At 41.4% G+C, this 22,744-nt stretch overlaps 1 protein-coding gene and 5 non-coding genes across 6 annotated transcripts in view; all 6 read left to right on the plus strand.

The window, feature by feature from the left end:
* LOC126106215 (uncharacterized) overlaps positions 1 to 22,744 on the plus strand; it is a 194,781-nt gene that overhangs the window by 24,810 nt on the left and 147,227 nt on the right. Inside the window, exon 2 of the mRNA XM_049912446.1 lies at positions 14,154 to 16,210. Within this exon, the coding sequence (XP_049768403.1) occupies positions 14,254 to 16,210 (1,957 nt within the window). The 5' untranslated portion in view covers positions 14,154 to 14,253. The remainder of the gene's footprint in view (positions 1 to 14,153; positions 16,211 to 22,744) is intronic.
* On the plus strand, positions 1,324 to 1,463 carry LOC126107069 (U4 spliceosomal RNA). The gene has a single exon (XR_007523489.1). It is a non-coding gene; the product is annotated as a U4 spliceosomal RNA (small nuclear RNA).
* On the plus strand, positions 3,674 to 3,813 carry LOC126107066 (U4 spliceosomal RNA). Its single transcript, XR_007523486.1, has one exon. It is a non-coding gene; the product is annotated as a U4 spliceosomal RNA (small nuclear RNA).
* On the plus strand, positions 6,027 to 6,166 carry LOC126107060 (U4 spliceosomal RNA). Its single transcript, XR_007523482.1, has one exon. It is a non-coding gene; the product is annotated as a U4 spliceosomal RNA (small nuclear RNA).
* On the plus strand, positions 8,380 to 8,519 carry LOC126107061 (U4 spliceosomal RNA). Its single transcript, XR_007523483.1, has one exon. It is a non-coding gene; the product is annotated as a U4 spliceosomal RNA (small nuclear RNA).
* LOC126107063 (U4 spliceosomal RNA) lies at positions 10,734 to 10,873 on the plus strand. Its single transcript, XR_007523484.1, has one exon. It is a non-coding gene; the product is annotated as a U4 spliceosomal RNA (small nuclear RNA).

Consider the following 22,744-nt stretch of genomic DNA (forward strand, 5'->3'; position numbering starts at 1 on the left):
GTAGTATTTCTTGGACTGTGGATTTGCTGTGCATGTGTGACAGAGGCTTCACTGTAATAGTTGGTGCTTAATGATGGTCCGTTAAGCCATGAGAATGTATGTTACACCATGTGGCATACTGAAAAGAAAGGTCTCACATTGGCTTGTGGGGTAGGGTTAGTAACCGTGTCATTGAATATAAACCAATGTAAGCATTAAAAAAATGCAGGGGTATAAAAGGCATTGGTGAGAATTCTAGCAGAAGCCATACATTTTTTTATGATCAAGGGCAGTTGTCTTCTGATGGCACCTTTTTCTTTCCATGTCACCATTTGTGGGTGTGACTGTTCCCTGTATGTAAGGTGGGCATAATTAGCTGCCCAGTATATTACAAGGTGGGTGCCATAGAAAAATGCCTCATATTGTTTGTATCTGTTATAGGTGGATGGCACTGAAAATTCCTTTTTAGCACACAATCACATATTTTCATTTTTGTCATGCAATATGCAAGATTGGGTCAATGAGACAAGAGGCAGGGTAGGGAGCCAGATAGTTTTTTATGATTTTTTTGGAAAGAACATAATCAATGGCAGGTGAGCCCAAGACTTAATTATTCTGCAGGTGTATTTGGCACCATATGGAAGATTCTTGCATGTTTAATGCTACATTATATGTTCCCATAATTATGAAGCATTGCACTGACTGAAGAGGGTGCTTAACTAGTGAGAAGACACATTTCAATGACTTGAGCGAATTTGTAAATGGCATTTCATTGTGGTTGCGAGGTGTCTAATCCCTTAGGCCAAGTTTTCATCTGTGAACAGTCATTAGTCTTTCGGCAAGAAATGGGAAAAATTACATATAACAGCGAAATACACGACACACCCTATTGCTTAGGAATGTGAAGTTTATTAAGTTGTCAGTTTGCTTGGTGTCCAATATTAACCAGCAGTCGTAAAGTAAGAAAATGTGAGCAGATATTGTATTGGGGGTAGCTGTGTTTACTTGATGAGGTAGTACCACTTTTGTCAGTGTGGGGCTAAGAGAAGCGAGCGCGCAGAAGCGCCCCTGTCGGCCAGCGGGAGAACTACTGTGCAGTTTACAGCGCCAAGATGGCGGAATGTAGCTAGGCAAGGAAGGATTAGACAGAAGGAGCGAAAAACAAACAGTTAGCATCTGGGGACTGTGTGTTTGATATGTTTGCGTGTGTATTTTTGTATTTGTGTGCAGCAGGTGACTTGTGCAGTGTTGGGAGATAGTGATAGATAAGAAGTGATATGAGTACCCATAGGTGCTTGCGTCAGGGGTCAGGTATAAATAGCAGCTCCAGGTGCAAGGTTGTTTACCTTTGCGCAGTGGCAATATCGTAACCGATGAAGTGTAACTGAGGTGCGATTATTGCTAGTTGAAAACTTTTACCAATACCCCGCCATAGAGATGTGAAATACCACCTCTGTCGCAATTTTTAGTAGCTCCTAAGGGAGTGTAAGTCCAATGAAACAATGTTTGAAGGTGTGTTAGTCTGTTAACACGGTCTGCAGTTGTGTAAGAGTTTGTCTGATGGTTGTGAGGGACCATGCACAGCAGATAGGCTGTGTTCCCTCAGGGATTGTATACTGTGTTTGGAAGCTAGTGAAAAACATTCTCGAATTGGGTAAGCTGTTGTGCAAGTGCTAGTGTGAATCCCTACACCGTTTGTGGACCATTGAAGTGTTGTTCTGTCTAGAGGGATGCAAGTGGTACTCAAGTGCAATGTTTACTGATGTATGTTGTGTTTGGCTATTTTCTGCCAGAAATTATTGAAGGAGACTAGAGCAGTACACCAAGTGTTGATGAAAGTGTGGGAGGTTAACTCGTTTATATAGCAGTGCCCGCATTGTACTTTTGTTGTTTTGTGTTGTGTTGGTCATTAGATACATGTTTGATCTTTTATGAATATGGCTGTGTGTACAGCTCGATAATTAGCACTGACGACTGTGGAATTGCTGCTGATAGCAGTGGGAAATGAATTTGTTTCCACGTTTAAGGTGACTGATGTGTATGGGCAGTCACATGGATGACAGAGTCTTGCCTGATGTGTGCTGCACCTCACAGGTGTAACTGTAATGTCATGCAAGAGTTTGGCTCACTTTGAGAATACATACATTTCCTGTAGTGTGCAGAGCAGATGGATTGACAGAAGAGTTAGTGCTAGTAGGTGGTTGGATAGCAGCAAATGCAGTCTGTGGTGTTGAGTGAGGTATTGTGATTGCATATGTAGCATACTTGTTTCTACAGGCTACAGGAAGAGCATGTTTCTCATGCAGTGCAGAATTTGGTGTAGTCGAGGCATGGTGTTTTCATTTCCATCAGTGCAAGTTGTGTGTGTGTCGTAGTATTTCTTGGACTGTGGATTTGCTGTGCATGTGTGACAGAGGCTTCAGTGTAATAGTTGGTGCTTAATGATGGTCCGTTAAGCCATGAGAATGTATGTTACACCATGTGGCATACTGAAAAGAAAGGTCTCACATTGGCTTGTGGGGTAGGGTTAGTAACCGTGTCATTGAATATAAACCAATGTAAGCATTAAAAAAATGCAGGGGTATAAAAGGCATTGGTGAGAATTCTAGCAGAAGCCATACATTTTTTTATGATCAAGGGCAGTTGTCTTCTGATGGCACCTTTTTCTTTCCATGTCACCATTTGTGGGTGTGACTGTTCCCTGTATGTAAGGTGGGCATAATTAGCTGCCCAGTATATTACAAGGTGGGTGCCATAGAAAAATGCCTCATATTGTTTGTATCTGTTATAGGTGGATGGCACTGAAAATTCCTTTTTAGCACACAATCACATATTTTCATTTTTGTCATGCAATATGCAAGATTGGGTCAATGAGACAAGAGGCAGGGTAGGGAGCCAGATAGTTTTTTATGATTTTTTTGGAAAGAACATAATCAATGGCAGGTGAGCCCAAGACTTAATTATTCTGCAGGTGTATTTGGCACCATATGGAAGATTCTTGCATGTTTAATGCTACATTATATGTTCCCATAATTATGAAGCATTGCACTGACTGAAGAGGGTGCTTAACTAGTGAGAAGACACATTTCAATGACTTGAGCGAATTTGTAAATGGCATTTCATTGTGGTTGCGAGGTGTCTAATCCCTTAGGCCAAGTTTTCATCTGTGAACAGTCATTAGTCTTTCGGCAAGAAATGGGAAAAATTACATATAACAGCGAAATACACGACACACCCTATTGCTTAGGAATGTGAAGTTTATTAAGTTGTCAGTTTGCTTGGTGTCCAATATTAACCAGCAGTCGTAAAGTAAGAAAATGTGAGCAGATATTGTATTGGGGGTAGCTGTGTTTACTTGATGAGGTAGTACCACTTTTGTCAGTGTGGGGCTAAGAGAAGCGAGCGCGCAGAAGCGCCCCTGTCGGCCAGCGGGAGAACTACTGTGCAGTTTACAGCGCCAAGATGGCGGAATGTAGCTAGGCAAGGAAGGATTAGACAGAAGGAGCGAAAAACAAACAGTTAGCATCTGGGGACTGTGTGTTTGATATGTTTGCGTGTGTATTTTTGTATTTGTGTGCAGCAGGTGACTTGTGCAGTGTTGGGAGATAGTGATAGATAAGAAGTGATATGAGTACCCATAGGTGCTTGCGTCAGGGGTCAGGTATAAATAGCAGCTCCAGGTGCAAGGTTGTTTACCTTTGCGCAGTGGCAATATCGTAACCGATGAAGTGTAACTGAGGTGCGATTATTGCTAGTTGAAAACTTTTACCAATACCCTGCCATAGAGATGTGAAATACCACCTCTGTGGCAATTTTTAGTAGCTCCTAAGGGAGTGTAAGTCCAATGAAACAATGTTTGAAGGTGTGTTTGTCTGTTAACACGGTCTGCAGTTGTGTAAGAGTTTGTCTGATGGTTGTGAGGGACCATGCACAGCAGATAGGCTGTGTTCCCTCAGGGATTGTATACTGTGTTTGGAAGCTAGTGAAAAACATTCTCGAATTGGGTAAGCTGTTGTGCAAGTGCTAGTGTGAATCCCTACACCGTTTGTGGACCATTGAAGTGTTGTTCTGTCTAGAGGGATGCAAGTGGTACTCAAGTGCAATGTTTACTGATGTATGTTGTGTTTGGCTATTTTCTGCCAGAAATTATTGAAGGAGACTAGAGCAGTACACCAAGTGTTGATGAAAGTGTGGGAGGTTAACTCGTTTATATAGCAGTGCCCGCATTGTACTTTTGTTGTTTTGTGTTGTGTTGGTCATTAGATACATGTTTGATCTTTTATGAATATGGCTGTGTGTACAGCTCGATAATTAGCACTGACGACTGTGGAATTGCTGCTGATAGCAGTGGGAAATGAATTTGTTTCCACGTTTAAGGTGACTGATGTGTATGGGCAGTCACATAGATGACAGAGTCTTGCCTGATGTGTGCTACACCTCACAGGTGTAACTGTAATGTCATGTAAGAGTTTGGCTCACTTTGAGAATACATGCATTTCCTGTAGTGTGCAGAGCAGATGGATTGACAGAAGAGTTAGTGCTAGTAGGTGGTTGGATAGCAGCAAATGCAGTCTGTGGTGTTGAGTGAGGTATTGTGATTGCATATGTAGCATACTTGTTTCAGCTACAGGCTACAGGAAGAGCATGTTTCTCATGCAGTGCAGAATTTGGTGTAGTCGAGGCATGGTGTTTTCATTTCCATCAGTGCAAGTTGTGTGTGTGTCGTAGTATTTCTTGGACTGTGGATTTGCTGTGCATGTGTGACAGAGGCTTCAGTGTAATAGTTGGTGCTTAATGATGGTCCGTTAAGCCATGAGAATGTATGTTACACCATGTGGCATACTGAAAAGAAAGGTCTCACATTGGCTTGTGGGGTAGGGTTAGTAACCGTGTCATTGAATATAAACCAATGTAAGCATTAAAAAAATGCAGGGGTATAAAAGGCATTGGTGAGAATTCTAGCAGAAGCCATACATTTTTTTATGATCAAGGGCAGTTGTCTTCTGATGGCACCTTTTTCTTTCCATGTCACCATTTGTGGGTGTGACTGTTCCCTGTATGTAAGGTGGGCATAATTAGCTGCCCAGTATATTACAAGGTGGGTGCCATAGAAAAATGCCTCATATTGTTTGTATCTGTTATAGGTGGATGGCGCTGAAAATTCCTTTTTAGCACACAATCACATATTTTCATTTTTGTCATGCAATATGCAAGATTGGGTCAATGAGACAAGAGGCAGGGTAGGGAGCCAGATAGTTTTTTATGATTTTTTTGGAAAGAACATAATCAATGGCAGGCGAGCCCAAGACTTAATTATTCTGCAGGTGTATTTGGCACCATATGGAAGATTCTTGCATGTTTAATGCTACATTATATGTTCCCATAATTATGAAGCATTGCACTGACTGAAGAGGGTGCTTAACTAGTGAGAAGACACATTTCAATGACTTGAGCGAATTTGTAAATGGCATTTCATTGTGGTTGCGAGGTGTCTAATCCCTTAGGCCAAGTTTTCATCTGTGAACAGTCATTAGTCTTTCGGCAAGAAATGGGAAAAATTGCATATAACAGCGAAATATACGACACACCCTATTGCTTAGGAATGTGAAGTTTATTAAGTTGTCAGTTTGCTTGGTGTCCAATATTAACCAGCAGTCGTAAAGTAAGAAAATGTGAGCAGATATTGTATTGGGGGTAGCTGTGTTTACTTGATGAGGTAGTACCACTTTTGTCAGTGTGGGGCTAAGAGAAGCGAGCGCACAGAAGCGCCCCTGTCGGCCAGCGGGAGAACTACTGTGCAGTTTACAGCGCCAAGATGGCGGAATGTAGCTAGGCAAGGAAGGATTAGACAGAAGGAGCGAAAAACAAACAGTTAGCATCTGGGGACTGTGTGTTTGATATGTTTGCATGTGTATTTTTGTATTTGTGTGCAGCAGGTGACTTGTGCAGTGTTGGGAGATAGTGATAGATAAGAAGTGATATGAGTACCCATAGGTGCTTGCGTCAGGGGTCAGGTATAAATAGCAGCTCCAGGTGCAAGGTTGTTTACCTTTGCGCAGTGGCAATATCGTAACCGATGAAGTGTAACTGAGGTGCGATTATTGCTAGTTGAAAACTTTTACCAATACCCCGCCATAGAGATGTGAAATACCACCTCTGTGGCAATTTTTAGTAGCTCCTAAGGGAGTGTAAGTCCAATGAAACAATGTTTGAAGGTGTGTTTGTCTGTTAACACGGTCTGCAGTTGTGTAAGAGTTTGTCTGATGGTTGTGAGGGACCATGCACAGCAGATAGGCTGTGTTCCCTCAGGGATTGTATACTGTGTTTGGAAGCTAGTGAAAAACATTCTCGAATTGGGTAAGCTGTTGTGCAAGTGCTAGTGTGAATCCCTACACCGTTTGTGGACCATTGAAGTGTTGTTCTGTCTAGAGGGATGCAAGTGGTACTCAAGTGCAATGTTTACTGATGTATGTTGTGTTTGGCTATTTTCTGCCAGAAATTATTGAAGGAGACTAGAGCAGTACACCAAGTGTTGATGAAAGTGTGGGAGGTTAACTCGTTTATATAGCAGTGCCCGCATTGTACTTTTGTTGTTTTGTGTTGTGTTGGTCATTAGATACATGTTTGATCTTTTATGAATATGGCTGTGTGTACAGCTCGATAATTAGCACTGACGACTGTGGAATTGCTGCTGATAGCAGTGGGAAATGAATTTGTTTCCACGTTTAAGGTGACTGATGTGTATGGGCAGTCACATAGATGACAGAGTCTTGCCTGATGTGTGCTACACCTCACAGGTGTAACTGTAATGTCATGTAAGAGTTTGGCTCACTTTGAGAATACATGCATTTCCTGTAGTGTGCAGAGCAGATGGATTGACAGAAGAGTTAGTGCTAGTAGGTGGTTGGATAGCAGCAAATGCAGTCTGTGGTGTTGAGTGAGGTATTGTGATTGCATATGTAGCATACTTGTTTCAGCTACAGGCTACAGGAAGAGCATGTTTCTCATGCAGTGCAGAATTTGGTGTAGTCGAGGCATGGTGTTTTCATTTCCATCAGTGCAAGTTGTGTGTGTGTCGTAGTATTTCTTGGACTGTGGATTTGCTGTGCATGTGTGACAGAGGCTTCAGTGTAATAGTTGGTGCTTAATGATGGTCCGTTAAGCCATGAGACTGTATGTTACACCATGTGGCATACTGAAAAGAAAGGTCTCACATTGGCTTGTGGGGTAGGGTTAGTAACCGTGTCATTGAATATAAACCAATGTAAGCATTAAAAAAATGCAGGGGTATAAAAGGCATTGGTGAGAATTCTAGCAGAAGCCATACATTTTTTTATGATCAAGGGCAGTTGTCTTCTGATGGCACCTTTTTCTTTCCATGTCACCATTTGTGGGTGTGACTGTTCCCTGTATGTAAGGTGGGCATAATTAGCTGCCCAGTATATTACAAGGTGGGTGCCATAGAAAAATGCCTCATATTGTTTGTATCTGTTATAGGTGGATGGCACTGAAAATTCCTTTTTAGCACACAATCACATATTTTCATTTTTGTCATGCAATATGCAAGATTGGGTCAATGAGACAAGAGGCAGGGTAGGGAGCCAGATAGTTTTTTATGATTTTTTTGGAAAGAACATAATCAATGGCAGGTGAGCCCAAGACTTAATTATTCTGCAGGTGTATTTGGCACCATATGGAAGATTCTTGCATGTTTAATGCTACATTATATGTTCCCATAATTATGAAGCATTGCACTGACTGAAGAGGGTGCTTAACTAGTGAGAAGACACATTTCAATGACTTGAGCGAATTTGTAAATGGCATTTCATTGTGGTTGCGAGGTGTCTAATCCCTTAGGCCAAGTTTTCATCTGTGAACAGTCATTAGTCTTTCGGCAAGAAATGGGAAAAATTACATATAACAGCGAAATATACGACACACCCTATTGCTTAGGAATGTGAAGTTTATTAAGTTGTCAGTTTGCTTGGTGTCCAATATTAACCAGCAGTCGTAAAGTAAGAAAATGTGAGCAGATATTGTATTGGGGGTAGCTGTGTTTACTTGATGAGGTAGTACCACTTTTGTCAGTGTGGGGCTAAGAGAAGCGAGCGCGCAGAAGCGCCCCTGTCGGCCAGCGGGAGAACTACTGTGCAGTTTACAGCGCCAAGATGGCGGAATGTAGCTAGGCAAGGAAGGATTAGACAGAAGGAGCGAAAAACAAACAGTTAGCATCTGGGGACTGTGTGTTTGATATGTTTGCATGTGTATTTTTGTATTTGTGTGCAGCAGGTGACTTGTGCAGTGTTGGGAGATAGTGATAGATAAGAAGTGATATGAGTACCCATAGGTGCTTGCGTCAGGGGTCAGGTATAAATAGCAGCTCCAGGTGCAAGGTTGTTTACCTTTGCGCAGTGGCAATATCGTAACCGATGAAGTGTAACTGAGGTGCGATTATTGCTAGTTGAAAACTTTTACCAATACCCCGCCATAGAGATGTGAAATACCACCTCTGTGGCAATTTTTAGTAGCTCCTAAGGGAGTGTAAGTCCAATGAAAACAATGTTTGAAGGTGTGTTTGTCTGTTAACACGGTCTGCAGTTGTGTAAGAGTTTGTCTGATGGTTGTGAGGGACCATGCACAGCAGATAGGCTGTGTTCCCTCAGGGATTGTATACTGTGTTTGGAAGCTAGTGAAAAACATTCTCGAATTGGGTAAGCTGTTGTGCAAGTGCTAGTGTGAATCCCTACACCGTTTGTGGACCATTGAAGTGTTGTTCTGTCTAGAGGGATGCAAGTGGTACTCAAGTGCAATGTTTACTGATGTATGTTGTGTTTGGCTATTTTCTGCCAGAAATTATTGAAGGAGACTAGAGCAGTACACCAAGTGTTGATGAAAGTGTGGGAGGTTAACTCGTTTATATAGCAGTGCCCGCATTGTACTTTTGTTGTTTTGTGTTGTGTTGGTCATTAGATACATGTTTGATCTTTTATGAATATGGCTGTGTGTACAGCTCGATAATTAGCACTGACGACTGTGGAATTGCTGCTGATAGCAGTGGGAAATGAATTTGTTTCCACGTTTAAGGTGACTGATGTGTATGGGCAGTCACATAGATGACAGAGTCTTGCCTGATGTGTGCTACACCTCACAGGTGTAACTGTAATGTCATGTAAGAGTTTGGCTCACTTTGAGAATACATGCATTTCCTGTAGTGTGCAGAGCAGATGGATTGACAGAAGAGTTAGTGCTAGTAGGTGGTTGGATAGCAGCAAATGCAGTCTGTGGTGTTGAGTGAGGTATTGTGATTGCATATGTAGCATACTTGTTTCAGCTACAGGCTACAGGAAGAGCATGTTTCTCATGCAGTGCAGAATTTGGTGTAGTCGAGGCATGGTGTTTTCATTTCCATCAGTGCAAGTTGTGTGTGTGTCGTAGTATTTCTTGGACTGTGGATTTGCTGTGCATGTGTGACAGAGGTTTCAGTGTAATAGTTGGTGCTTAATGATGGTCCGTTAAGCCATGAGACTGTATGTTACACCATGTGGCATACTGAAAAGAAAGGTCTCACGTTGGCTTGTGGGGTAGGGTTAGTAACCGTGTCATTGAATATAAACCAATGTAAGCATTAAAAAAATGCAGGGGTATAAAAGGCATTGGTGAGAATTCTAGCAGAAGCCATACATTTTTTTATGATCAAGGGCAGTTGTCTTCTGATGGCACCTTTTTCTTTCCATGTCACCATTTGTGGGTGTGACTGTTCCCTGTATGTAAGGTGGGCATAATTAGCTGCCCAGTATATTACAAGGTGGGCGCCATAGAAAAATGCCTCATATTGTTTGTATCTGTTATAGGTGGATGGCACTGAAAATTCCTTTTTAGCACACAATCACATATTTTCATTTTTGTCATGCAATATGCAAGATTGGGTCAATGAGACAAGAGGCAGGGTAGGGAGCCAGATAGTTTTTTATGATTTTTTTGGAAAGAACATAATCAATGGCAGGTGAGCCCAAGACTTAATTATTCTGCAGGTGTATTTGGCACCATATGGAAGATTCTTGCATGTTTAATGCTACATTATATGTTCCCATAATTATGAAGCATTGCACTGACTGAAGAGGGTGCTTAACTAGTGAGAAGACACATTTCAATGACTTGAGCGAATTTGTAAATGGCATTTCATTGTGGTTGCGAGGTGTCTAATCCCTTAGGCCAAGTTTTCATCTGTGAACAGTCATTAGTCTTTCGGCAAGAAATGGGAAAAATTACATATAACAGCGAAATATACGACACACCCTATTGCTTAGGAATGTGAAGTTTATTAAGTTGTCAGTTTGCTTGGTGTCCAATATTAACCAGTAGTCGTAAAGTAAGAAAATGTGAGCAGATATTGTATTGGGGGTAGCTGTGTTTACTTGATGAGGTAGTACCACTTTTGTCAGTGTGGGGCTAAGAGAAGCGAGCGCGCAGAAGCGCCCCTGTCGGCCAGCGGGAGAACTACTGTGCAGTTTACAGCGCCAAGATGGCGGAATGTAGCTAGGCAAGGAAGGATTAGACAGAAGGAGCGAAAAACAAACAGTTAGCATCTGGGGACTGTGTGTTTGATATGTTTGCGTGTGTATTTTTGTATTTGTGTGCAGCAGGTGACTTGTGCAGTGTTGGGAGATAGTGATAGATAAGAAGTGATATGATTACCCATAGGTGCTTGCGTCAGGGGTCAGGTATAAATAGCAGCTCCAGGTGCAAGGTTGTTTACCTTTGCGCAGTGGCAATATCGTAACCGATGAAGTGTAACTGAGGTGCGATTATTGCTAGTTGAAAACTTTTACCAATACCCCGCCATAGAGATGTGAAATACCACCTCTGTGGCAATTTTTAGTAGCTCCTAAGGGAGTGTAAGTCCAATGAAACAATGTTTGAAGGTGTGTTTGTCTGTTAACACGGTCTGCAGTTGTGTAAGAGTTTGTCTGATGGTTGTGAGGGACCATGCACAGCAGATAGGCTGTGTTCCCTCAGGGATTGTATACTGTGTTTGGAAGCTAGTGAAAAACATTCTCGAATTGGGTAAGCTGTTGTGCAAGTGCTAGTGTGAATCCCTACACCGTTTGTGGACCATTGAAGTGTTGTTCTGTCTAGAGGGATGCAAGTGGTACTCAAGTGCAATGTTTACTGATGTATGTTGTGTTTGGCTATTTTCTGCCAGAAATTATTGAAGGAGACTAGAGCAGTACACCAAGTGTTGATGAAAGTGTGGGAGGTTAACTCGTTTATATAGCAGTGCCCGCATTGTACTTTTGTTGTTTTGTGTTGTGTTGGTCATTAGATACATGTTTGATCTTTTATGAATATGGCTGTGTGTACAGCTCAATAATTAGCACTGACGACTGTGGAATTGCTGCTGATAGCAGTGGGAAATGAATTTGTTTCCACGTTTAAGGTGACTGATGTGTATGGGCAGTCACATGGATGACAGAGTCTTGCCTGATGTGTGCTGCACCTCACAGGTGTAACTGTAATGTCATGCAAGAGTTTGGCTCACTTTGAGAATACATACATTTCCTGTAGTGTGCAGAGCAGATGGATTGACAGAAGAGTTAGTGCTAGTAGGTGGTTGGATAGCAGCAAATGCAGTCTGTGGTGTTGAGTGAGGTATTGTGATTGCATATGTAGCATACTTGTTTCAGCTACAGGCTACAGGAAGAGCATGTTTCTCATGCAGTGCAGAATTTGGTGTAGTCGAGGCATGGTGTTTTCATTTCCATCAGTGCAAGTTGTGTGTGTGTCGTAGTATTTCTTGGACTGTGGATTTGCTGTGCATGTGTGACAGAGGCTTCAGTGTAATAGTTGGTGCTTAATGATGGCCCGTTAAGCCATGAGAATGTATGTTACACCATGTGGCATACTGAAAAGAAAGGTCTCACATTGGCTTGTGGGGTAGGGTTAGTAACCGTGTCATTGAATATAAACCAATGTAAGCATTAAAAAAATGCAGGGGTATAAAAGGCATTGGTGAGAATTCTAGCAGAAGCCATACATTTTTTTATGATCAAGGGCAGTTGTCTTCTGATGGCACCTTTTACTTTCCATGTCACCATTTGTGGGTGTGACTGTTCCCTGTATGTAAGGTGGGCATAATTAGCTGCCCAGTATATTACAAGGTGGGTGCCATAGAAAAATGCCTCATATTGTTTGTATCTGTTATAGGTGGATGGCACTGAAAATTCCTTTTTAGCACACAATCACATATTTTCATTTTTGTCATGCAATATGCAAGATTGGGTCAATGAGACAAGAGGCAGGGTAGGGAGCCAGATAGTTTTTTATGATTTTTTTGGAAAGAACATAATCAATGGCAGGTGAGCCCAAGACTTAATTATTCTGCAGGTGTATTTGGCACCATATGGAAGATTCTTGCATGTTTAATGCTACATTATATGTTCCCATAATTATGAAGCATTGCACTGACTGAAGAGGGTGCTTAACTAGTGAGAAGACACATTTCAATGACTTGAGCGAATTTGTAAATGGCATTTCATTGTGGTTGCGAGGTGTCTAATCCCTTAGGCCAAGTTTTCATCTGTGAACAGTCATTAGTCTTTCGGCAAGAAATGAGAAAAATTACATATAACAGCGAAATACACGACACACCCTATTGCTTAGGAATGTGAAGTTTATTAAGTTGTCAGTTTGCTTGGTGTCCAATATTAACCAGCAGTCGTAAAGTAAGAAAATGTGAGCAGATATTGTATTGGGGGTAGCTGTGTTTACTTGATGAGGTAGTACCACTTTTGTCAGTGTGGGGCTAAGAGAAGCGAGCGCGCAGAAGCGCCCCTGTCGGCCAGCGGGAGAACTGCTGTGCAGTTTACAGCGTCAAGATGGCGGAAAGTAGTTGTGCAAGGAGCGATTAGACAGAAGGAGCAGAAAACATAAAGTTAGCGTCTGTGGACTGTATATTTCATATGTTTGCGTCTCTATTTCTGTATTTGCGTCCAGCATGGACTTGTGCATTGTATGGTGATATTGATTGATAGGAATTGATCTGAGCACATCTAGGTGTTTGGGCCAAATGCCAGGTATAAATTAGAGCATCAGTGCTATGAGAGTATACTTACACCATTTTTGGACCACTGAACTGTTGCTCTGTGTAGTGGCAATTCCTCCTCCATAGCATGCTTATGTTACTCAAGTGCATTGTTAGTTGATGTATGTTGTGTAGCCGAATTTCTGCCATATATTATTGAAGGAGTATAGGATAGTACACTGAGTGTTAATGAATGTGTTGGAGGCAGGTGTTGTAGTTAACTCATTTAGATAGCACTGCCAAAAGATTGTACTTTGGTTGTGTTGTGTTATGTTGATTATTAGATACATGTTTGATCCATTTTGAACATGGCTGCTGTTCATAGTAATCGGCAATGAGTTTATTGACACTTTTAAGGTGCCTGATGTGTTAGGGCAGTCACATAGTGGACAGTCGTGCCTGGTGGGTGTTACACCCTACAGGTGAAATTGTAATTTTATACAGTACTTTGGCTCAGTTTGAGAATGCATAAATGTACTGTAGTGTGCAGAGCAGAGGGATTGAGAAAAATGTTAGTGCTACTAGGTGGTTGGATGGTAGACAATACAGTCACTTACATTGAGATTTTAAAATCTGAGTGTAGCATATTTGTTTCAGTTATAGGCAGAGATTCTTTCTCATGCAGTGGCCGCATTGCATGTGCTGTAGGACTTGTTTGATCCCAGTAATAGCATTTGCATTTTAACTGTGTGAATGGTATGTCTTTTGTGTTAGTTCATGAGCTGTAATTTTCTGTGCATATGTGATTGAAAATTTAGTGGGACAACTGCAGTTTACCAGTATGCATTATGATGCACCATTGTGTTCTCATAATGTATGTTACACCATTTAGATTATGAAAAAATAGCCCCTTTACCTGCAGGATAAATTGTGATTGCATTCCAGTTCTTTAGCTGTACTGCCTTTTGGCATTAGACACTGGATCTTGAGTACTTTTTCTTCGTGTAGTCTGGATAAATTAATTTTAGTTAGTTAATGAGTATGACAACCGAAAATAGTCACTCATAATAGGAAGAAAGTTATTGACTTTTAAATTGTTATGATGTATATAAAGCATAAATTAATGATATTTTGACATTTTCTTTTGTTGCAGGACTGATGATGTTTTCTACGCTTCAGGAAGAAGTGCAACTCCAGGCAGGATCCAAGGAACTTCTTTGATTGAGCCACATCTAACAAACACTGAACAAGTAATGTTTAATCCAACAGCACAGTATGACCCGCAAGTACAAAATAATCGTGTCAGTCTTTATAAGACTGTACAGGAGAAACATGATTTCGAGCAAGGAACACAAAATCATGGGCCAGTCCATAACCTTCATAGGATTAGACCACTTATAGCTCATATTTTGCAAACAACAAAGACACCATCGTGGCATAGTGGAAGTAGCGTTTCACTTAACAGCTATATCACAGCGAAATCAACTTCGAAAAGTCGCTTGTTTTCTTCATCTGCGACTGCTACTGAATCTACCTTACAAGTAATAGATCATGTAGTGAATCAACATTCTACCAACACAGCAAGTGTAGGATCTGCTACGCCTAACAGTCCCTTGAATGGGGAAAGGGAGAGTATTCTCAGTACTACGGTACCTCATGTGGATAGACTCAAACAGTCAAATGAAGAACAGTCCCGAGACGCAGCTATGGGAGAAGTTTCTCTTGCTAATAGCAAAGAGAATTTATCTTCTGGTACTAGATCATTGTGTTGTAATAACTTATCACATTCAAGCGCTTCAGAAAGACCTAATAAAAATCATCAGGTTCTGTCTGAGGAGAATCTGAGTCAGAGTGCTTTAGGAAGCAATAAGCAGGTGCAGGGGATTTATACATCAGTTACAGATGTATCAATTACAAACATTAGTTATCCCAGCAAACAAGGTTCTTATACTTACTTACTCTCATCGAAAAGTGCAAAACACCAGGATACAAACACAGAAAAATTCACAACTGAAATTCAGGAAAGACAGAATGATAATGCTGGGATAAAATCAGCCAATGGTGGAATTAGTATGACCAGTCTTACCATCAGCCAAAACGACAGTGTGGATAACGTGTTTGACAATAGCGACAGGTCATTGCCTTTGCATGATGTGTCTAAAGTATATGTTACTTTGTCATCCAATCCTCATCCCACAGAGGAAGCATTATTCTTTGATGGTGACAGTGAATATGCACCAACACCTTTGGCTTTGCCATTATTTGGCCTCGAAACAAGTTGGAGTGACAGTGATCGGGCAGAATATGTGAGGCGCTCAGTAGAGTCTTTTTTGCCTAATGACTTATCTCCCGTGAAAAATGTACATGAAGATCTTATTGATGAAGGCAACAAGGCTGCAGTGGCCAGTCAGAAAAATCCAGACAGCTATATACATTTCCAGGAAGGTGATGGAAATTATGAGGCAGTGCAATCAAAAACAGTCATGCTCCTTCCTGAGAGACATATTGGTGGTTATGAGAAAGGGTATGCTATAAATAGCACACCTACCTTGAGTTTTGAGAAATCACCAGAAAGCAGTCAAAGACTTGAAGATGTCAGTGCAAGAAAACGTAATGCACAAATGCTCCTCAGCTATAATGGTAGTTCCTCTGTTTCAGACGTTCCATTTCAGAGGGATGTAGGTGGAAATCTCAGAGAATTTAATACTGGAAGGCTCGAACGCGCTGTTGACAGGATAGACAGTTCAAAAGCGAAAATTGTCAGTCACTTTGGAGCTGTAACAGAAGATAACATGCAAGACAGAAGTGGCTTAGTCGATGAAATTGGATCCAGAAAGATTAATGTCATAGGTAGGAATGGAACAAGCACATCATCAGCCTATTACAACTACAGAGGTGGCGTGAAAGATGAACAAAATGTGAGGACTGATAAATTCGGTCATTCTATACCTCTGGAATCAGTTGGCGAGCCAAGTATTGTTGACAGGAAAAGCTCTGAGATTGGTAGCACCACCACTGAAGAAGTGAGCGCCAGGAGAATGGCTGCTGGAGATAAAGCAGAGCCATCTAGCCTGCTGGAGGTAGAGCACATGTGTCGTGCCTGCTCACAGGTGTGCCACCACACGACTGCCGAAATAGGGAGTGCGGGCAGAGTGCGGTGTGGCTGTTTCCGCGGCTACACTGTCGCTTCAGATTGGCAGCACTGTGCCGGTAAGGTGCTGACGAAGAGACCTGCATGCTGCATGGGATAGCCCTGAGCGCATGTTGGCAGCGTATATTGACTACCCCGGTGAGTAGAGTACTGTTAGTGTTTACAAATTACAAGCATGCTTGGGATTAACAAGTGCAGCCACCTGTAAATGGTGAACTGTTAGAGAAGTGTGCAATTTAGTAATATTCTTACTGAATCTATTTTTGGATTTCTCAATTCTTGCACAGTATACCTTACTGTTCTTATATAACCTTTTTAGTTCCAAATGATTTGCAGCTTTTTGTTTGAGATTGTAGTGTTGATGAATGTTCCCACGTTCTATCGTGAAATCTTATGTGTATATTGGTGTCAATGATAAATATTCTATTGACAATTATATTACTGTTTAGAAATATGGCGGAACTTAATACCTCATAACTTGCTTGAGGAGAAAAAGTATGCCCGACGGAAATGTAATCCAAACGACCCCTCTGTTGCAGTCATAAGCTTTTGCGTTTGTAAATCACAATAGAAATATTTGGGAGCAGTCAACAACAATAAAATTAACCATATCTCTAAAACATATAAAGCGTTCACACCTTATTAACATATATTTTTATATAAACATAGCAGGGGCTAAGTATAATATCAGGGTTTTTCTTAATCTAAAGCACTGAATCCACATTTTACACGCATACAAAGTGAGCAAACATTTTACAATGAGTGTAGTAACCTGTGTACTGTTGGCTGTAGCATTCATCTTCACTGCTATTGCTTATGCTTGCTTACTGCGTCTAACGAAAAAAATGGCTTAGTGTAATATCTACATAACTTCTCTTGCGCTATTCAAAATATTCTGGAATTTGCAGACCATTACAGGAGAAAAGAGTGGAAAGAAATGCAAACCTCAGAATAAAGTTTCTGCTATATCAATCTCATCAAGAGGGATGCACAGATTGCCAGTCGCAAATAAAACCTCAGATAATGTGACACACGAGAGTAGCAATTCCTAGCACTCCAGGAAGTACTTACTGTTCTTCTCAGACCTGTTCCCACAGCTGCAGCCGGCCGCGGTGGTCTAGCGGTTCTAGCGCTGCAGTCCGGAACCGCGGGACTGCTACGGTCGCAGGTTCGCATCCTGCCTCGGGCATGGGTGTGTGTGATGTCCTTAGGTTAGTTAGGTTTAAGTAGTTCTAAGTTCTAGGGGACTTACGACCTAAGATGTTGAGTCCCATAGTGCATAGAGCCATTTGAACCACAGCTGCATTCATTGTTGCTGTCCACACACCACCTTGTTCTTGGTGGTTTTTGCCTTCCTTCAAGCCACTTTCCCTAAACTTCCTTGCAAGATGATCATAGTTCAGTTACAATGAAATAAACTTAATAATAATTACTTTAAAATAATGGAATGTAAGTCTAACTATGACCTGAAACATGGAGTTAATGTTACGCATATTAGGCCTATGTCATTCTTTTGTTGTGCAACACGAGTTATCTGCTAGTCAGTTACACAGTTTTTGCTTGTTTTTCAGCCTTAATGTCATTTGCCCAATATATAGGGGCAATTTATTAAACAACCTTAAGAGCATCTACTTCTCAAGTTTTAAATTTATACCAGCATATGCCTTGAGGTGTCTTAGTCTATCTTAGCTCTGGTGTACTGGTTGTGAGTTTCATGCTTGGCAGAACATTAAGTAACGCCGTTCCTGATACTGAGTTCACATATTTGTAGATACAAAATTGATAGCACTCGTTAAGTCTCAGTTTGAGAGGATAACTAATTGTTATTCTTGGTATGTGGTAGGCATAAGGAATGCGCGACTAGAATAGTCTGAAATACTTCACACAGAGGAAGCCACCATAAACCAGACCCGTTTCTGTGCAAGTAGGGGATCTTTCTGCGGATCGTTCGAATTAAAAATGTAATGGTGTCGATGGTAAGAGGTTTGCTCATTTAATAATCTAAGAGTACCGTGATAACACATCTAGGATTTGTTTTGGTGATTTTATTTTGTATCTTATCTGTTACGTTATTTTAATATCGTTTCTAAATGTCACATTTCAAATTTATGCTATTTCTTCCTCTCAGGTTTCCTGTAGCCCTGTTTTCATATTCACAAGAAGCGCCGTGCATAAGACGGACAACTTCAGAAATATTTACTTCACTTTCATGTCAATATTTTGTTCATCTGTCTGTCACGCTGCTGTTGATATGGTTAAGAGTTCACAGTAGTACACTTTGACCGCAAATTACTGTGGGTGAATGAAGTTATATTGTCACATCGTGACCGAAATTAACTCCAAATTCGAAAGCAAGATCGTCGATTAAGTACAACACTTATTACCGAAAGGACTTTTACAGGGTGTTTATAAATGAATATCCGCGTTTTAACGCTTTATAACATTTATTACATTAAACTTACAGTTATAAATGATATGTCAAATGAAAGAGCAACTCAAATAGTTTCACCAAGAACCTTATAAATGTTCAATGTGGGCACATTTGTCACATGGCACACATTAAGTTTATAACTGAGCTCTTGCCAAACGTTGACAAGTGTGTCTTCAGTGATTGTACGAGCAACAGCTGCTTCAGTCCGGTTTCTTAATTCAGGGAGGTCCGCTGGTAGCGGAGGCACGTACACACGATCCTTGATGAAGCTCCAAAGGAAAAAAATTGATGGCGTTAGGTCGTGTGAACGTGGAGGCCACGCAAAGCAAGCCCTGTCATTGGGCCCCTTGCGGCATATCTAGTACTTGGGAAGAACTCGGCTATAGACTTGATTGTGCCGTGTGACAAATGGTGCTCACATTGAACATTTATAAGGTTCTTGGTAAAACTGTTTGGGTTGCTCTTTCATTTGACACATCATTTACAACTGTAAGTTTAATGTAATAAATATTATAAAGCGTTAAAAACCCGATATTCATTTACAAACACTCTGTATTGGGGACACCAACGTATTGACAGAACATAAGAGCCTCCTGGAAGGATACTGCTGCTGTTTATACAAATACTGAATATTACAGAATATGCAAACAGCACAAACATATGAAGTTTCGAAAACCTTCTGGAAACGATAAATATTAAATAATAAATACCTACTGACAGCTCGCCAGCATCATCTCCAGGAGAAAAAGTTGTCATTGGAGCTGAGTACAGCACCCTGGATCTATGTCTTGTCAGTGGTCCTCTGTATGGCATCAGTGCCTGATCCACGCATTCTGGACGTGTTGTTACATTCTCTTCGCTGTGCTGAGCATCGCAGGTAGCCAGCCACTCGCCTCTAAGCATCACGATAGTTTATTTTATTTGATTTGATTTATTATTGGTCCTGTAGATCATACAATTTGTACACCAAGGCACATCATGATATAGGACAAGTCAATTTGAAAAATTATGCTAAGATGGTATATGACGAGAGATGACACTAGTGGTACATAACTCACATAGCAAAATGCATATAGGATATATAGACAAAATATAAAAAAGGTGGTGTGTGATGAGAGATGACGGTGGTGCATACTGCACATAGCAGAATACATATAAGAGATACAGACAGAATATGGGTAACAAACAATAATTAAATTATCTTACAGAGTAGAAACATCTACAACTGAACAAACAGCTTATTGCAAGTAATTAAAATTTTGTTTCAAGAAATTCATGTACGGAATAGAAACAGTGATTTAGTAGCAGTTCCTTTTGTTTAATTCTCATTATTTTTGGATTTTTGCTTGTTTTTATGTCTGTTGGGAGGTGGTTGTATATTTTAATGCCCATACATTTAACCCCATTCACATATAATTTTGTATTGTGGGCTATAATTTGTAACTGTGTTTTGTTTCTGGTGTCATGTGTGTGGCGGTCTGCATTTCTTTCGAGGGCATCCAAGTGCTGTACTGTAAAACAAGCTAGTTCCAATATATAGAGGCATGGCAGTGGCAGGATTTTTAGCTGTTGAAATAGTGGTTTACAGTGTTCAGTTCTTTTTTTTACATTTCATTATTCTTACTACTTGTTTTTGTAACCTGAAAATTGTGAGAGAATCAGAGCTCATTCCCCAGAAGATTAGGCCATAGCTCAAGACAGACTCTAACAGGGCATGGTACACCAGCTTCAAGGTATCTACACTGGCTGTGTCTTTTAATCATCGTAATAGATAGCAGGTTTTACTAAGCTTTTGTGACAATGCCTCAATATGTGGTTTCCAATTTATTGTGTTACTGATGGTAAGTCCAAGAAATTTGGTGTCCTGCCTGTTCATAATGTCATCTTTGCCGATAACTATAACTTCATTGAAGGGGGTTAGATTTTGTCTAGTATGGAAGTTCATACTTACAGTTTTTTGAGTATTTATGAGTAGTCTATTTGCTTCAAACCATGATTGTAAATGACAAGTAGTTTCATTAACTGCGCCTTGCAATGTGTCACCTCTACTGGTTATCAGGATATTTAGCAGGTCTTCAGCTTCCCACCGTCAATCTGCGCCTCAGGATTGTTGTAGGGCTTCATACAGAGCAAATGGACGACTTGTCTGCCCTTTTGTCTTCCATATCGACAGTATTAATCCTCGATTTCGTATGTGGCGTCCAACAAGTGGAAAAGGATACGATACGACCCAAAGTAGCACTTTAGTACCTCTCCCGACAGTCCCACTTTCCAGAAGGAGTAAAAATCCATACCACACCACAGGCTGTGTCTCATTGATCTGTGTTTGTGTTATAGTCTTTATCCGTCTGTACTGGGCCTGCATACTAGACAGTGTCTTGCTTCTTCGGTTCTGGTGGTGAGCATATCTGCCAACGCCCTATTAAAGCTCTCTCTGAGGCCATTCGTCTATGGGTGGCAGGCAGTTGTCATTCTGTGGGTAATCTCACAACATGGAAATACCTCTTATGCTCATCTCGACTGGAAAACTTTGTTTGCGGACAGAAATCGTCACTCAGAGAGTCTGTGTTTCAAAATTACGTTTCCTGCAAGGAACCTTGCAATTTCCAGAACTCTGACGGTCAGTACAGTTTTGGTGACAGTGTAGTGGGTGAGGTAGTCAGTGTAGACTATCATCCATCATTTTCCATTTGTCGATTTCTGGAACCGCCTCAAGAGGTTGTTTCCAGTGCTGTGGAGTGGCGCTGCAACAGACAGAGTTGACACCAGAAGCCTCAGAAGTAACTGCAGCATGTGCCTCCATCACTACAGTGGCTCAAATAGAGACCTGCTCAGTTGTGCACGTGTCTGATTCTGTCTAAATTATCCTGCATCCTACGTGACCAGATGTTGCGGTGTCATGGAAAAACTTCTGGATAGCTCGCTGTACATGGGCAGTCATTTCTAGTGTGGTGTCACCGCCAGACACCACATTTGCTAGGTGGTAGCCTTTAAACGTCGGACCCGCGTGTCGCCACTATCAGTGATTGCAGACCGAGCGCCGCCATACGGCAGGTCTAGAGAGACTTCCTAGCAATCGCCCCAGTTGTACAACCGACTTTGCTAGCGATGGTTCACTGACAAAATACGCTAGCAAGGCGCCATTACCAGTTACTATTGGTACTGAATCATGTACAGTCAAGAACGACGCTCATCATTTATGGATTAAAGTTAAGTATTCCACCAGCTACGTCCGTTTTTTCTAAAGTCTAATTTCCTTGTCCTGTTCCAGACCTCACGCCAGCCTGCGTGAGCTAAAACGCGTGCCTTTCGGCTTCCTCTAGTACCACGGTGTTGGCTCTCCTGCCAACCCACAACATCTACCCCATCTGATCGTAGTTCATCCTATACAGTGTTCTGTTTATTAATTCAACTACTCCTTTGGTTTGTTCCTCTTCCTTCGATGCTTCTACGGTTTTCAGCAATGCTACATCTTCCCTCTGTTCAGCGGCAATGTCATTTAATGCAGTGATGACTGAGATTTCCTCCACGCTACTGTGTTGCACAAAATGCAGTTGAAAGGGAGTTAATGTCCTTGTGACTGCATCCATTTTCTTATACCTCTCTGACGTCATACACCTGAAGCCTCAGTACCCAACTCGCCAGTCAGTCCAACGTATCCTTCAGGCTAGTCACCCAGCATAAGGAGTGGTGGCCCATCACCACAATGAATGGTTCGCCAAATAAATGAGACCAGAACCTGTTGATGGCCCAAGCAATTGCGAGGCACCTTTCTCAGTTGTACAGTAGTTCGCATTGGACTTGGAGTGTACCCTGGAGGAATAAGCTACCACCTTTTGCAGCAGCTTTCTGAGTTTTTACTAGAACTGCACCTATGACAGATGACCTGAAACTTACCATGGACAGACAAGAAGCGACTATCATTTGCTTCTTATATTTCAGCAAAGCATTTGATACTGTCGGCTGCGACATCTTACTAGCCAAACTTAGCGGTGTAAATTTCTCACCAAGTGCAGTGCAATGGTTTCGCTCGTACATGACGTCTCGTCAGCAACGCGTCCTGTCCGGGAATATAAAATCACAATGGGGCGGCAGGTAGTGTCAGGCGTTCCTCAAGGCTCAGTACTAGGTCCCATACTCTTCCCTCTGTACGTCAATGATG

This window comes from Schistocerca cancellata, chromosome 10 (assembly GCF_023864275.1).
Source record: "Schistocerca cancellata isolate TAMUIC-IGC-003103 chromosome 10, iqSchCanc2.1, whole genome shotgun sequence".
Lineage (NCBI taxonomy): Eukaryota > Metazoa > Arthropoda > Insecta > Orthoptera > Acrididae > Schistocerca > Schistocerca cancellata.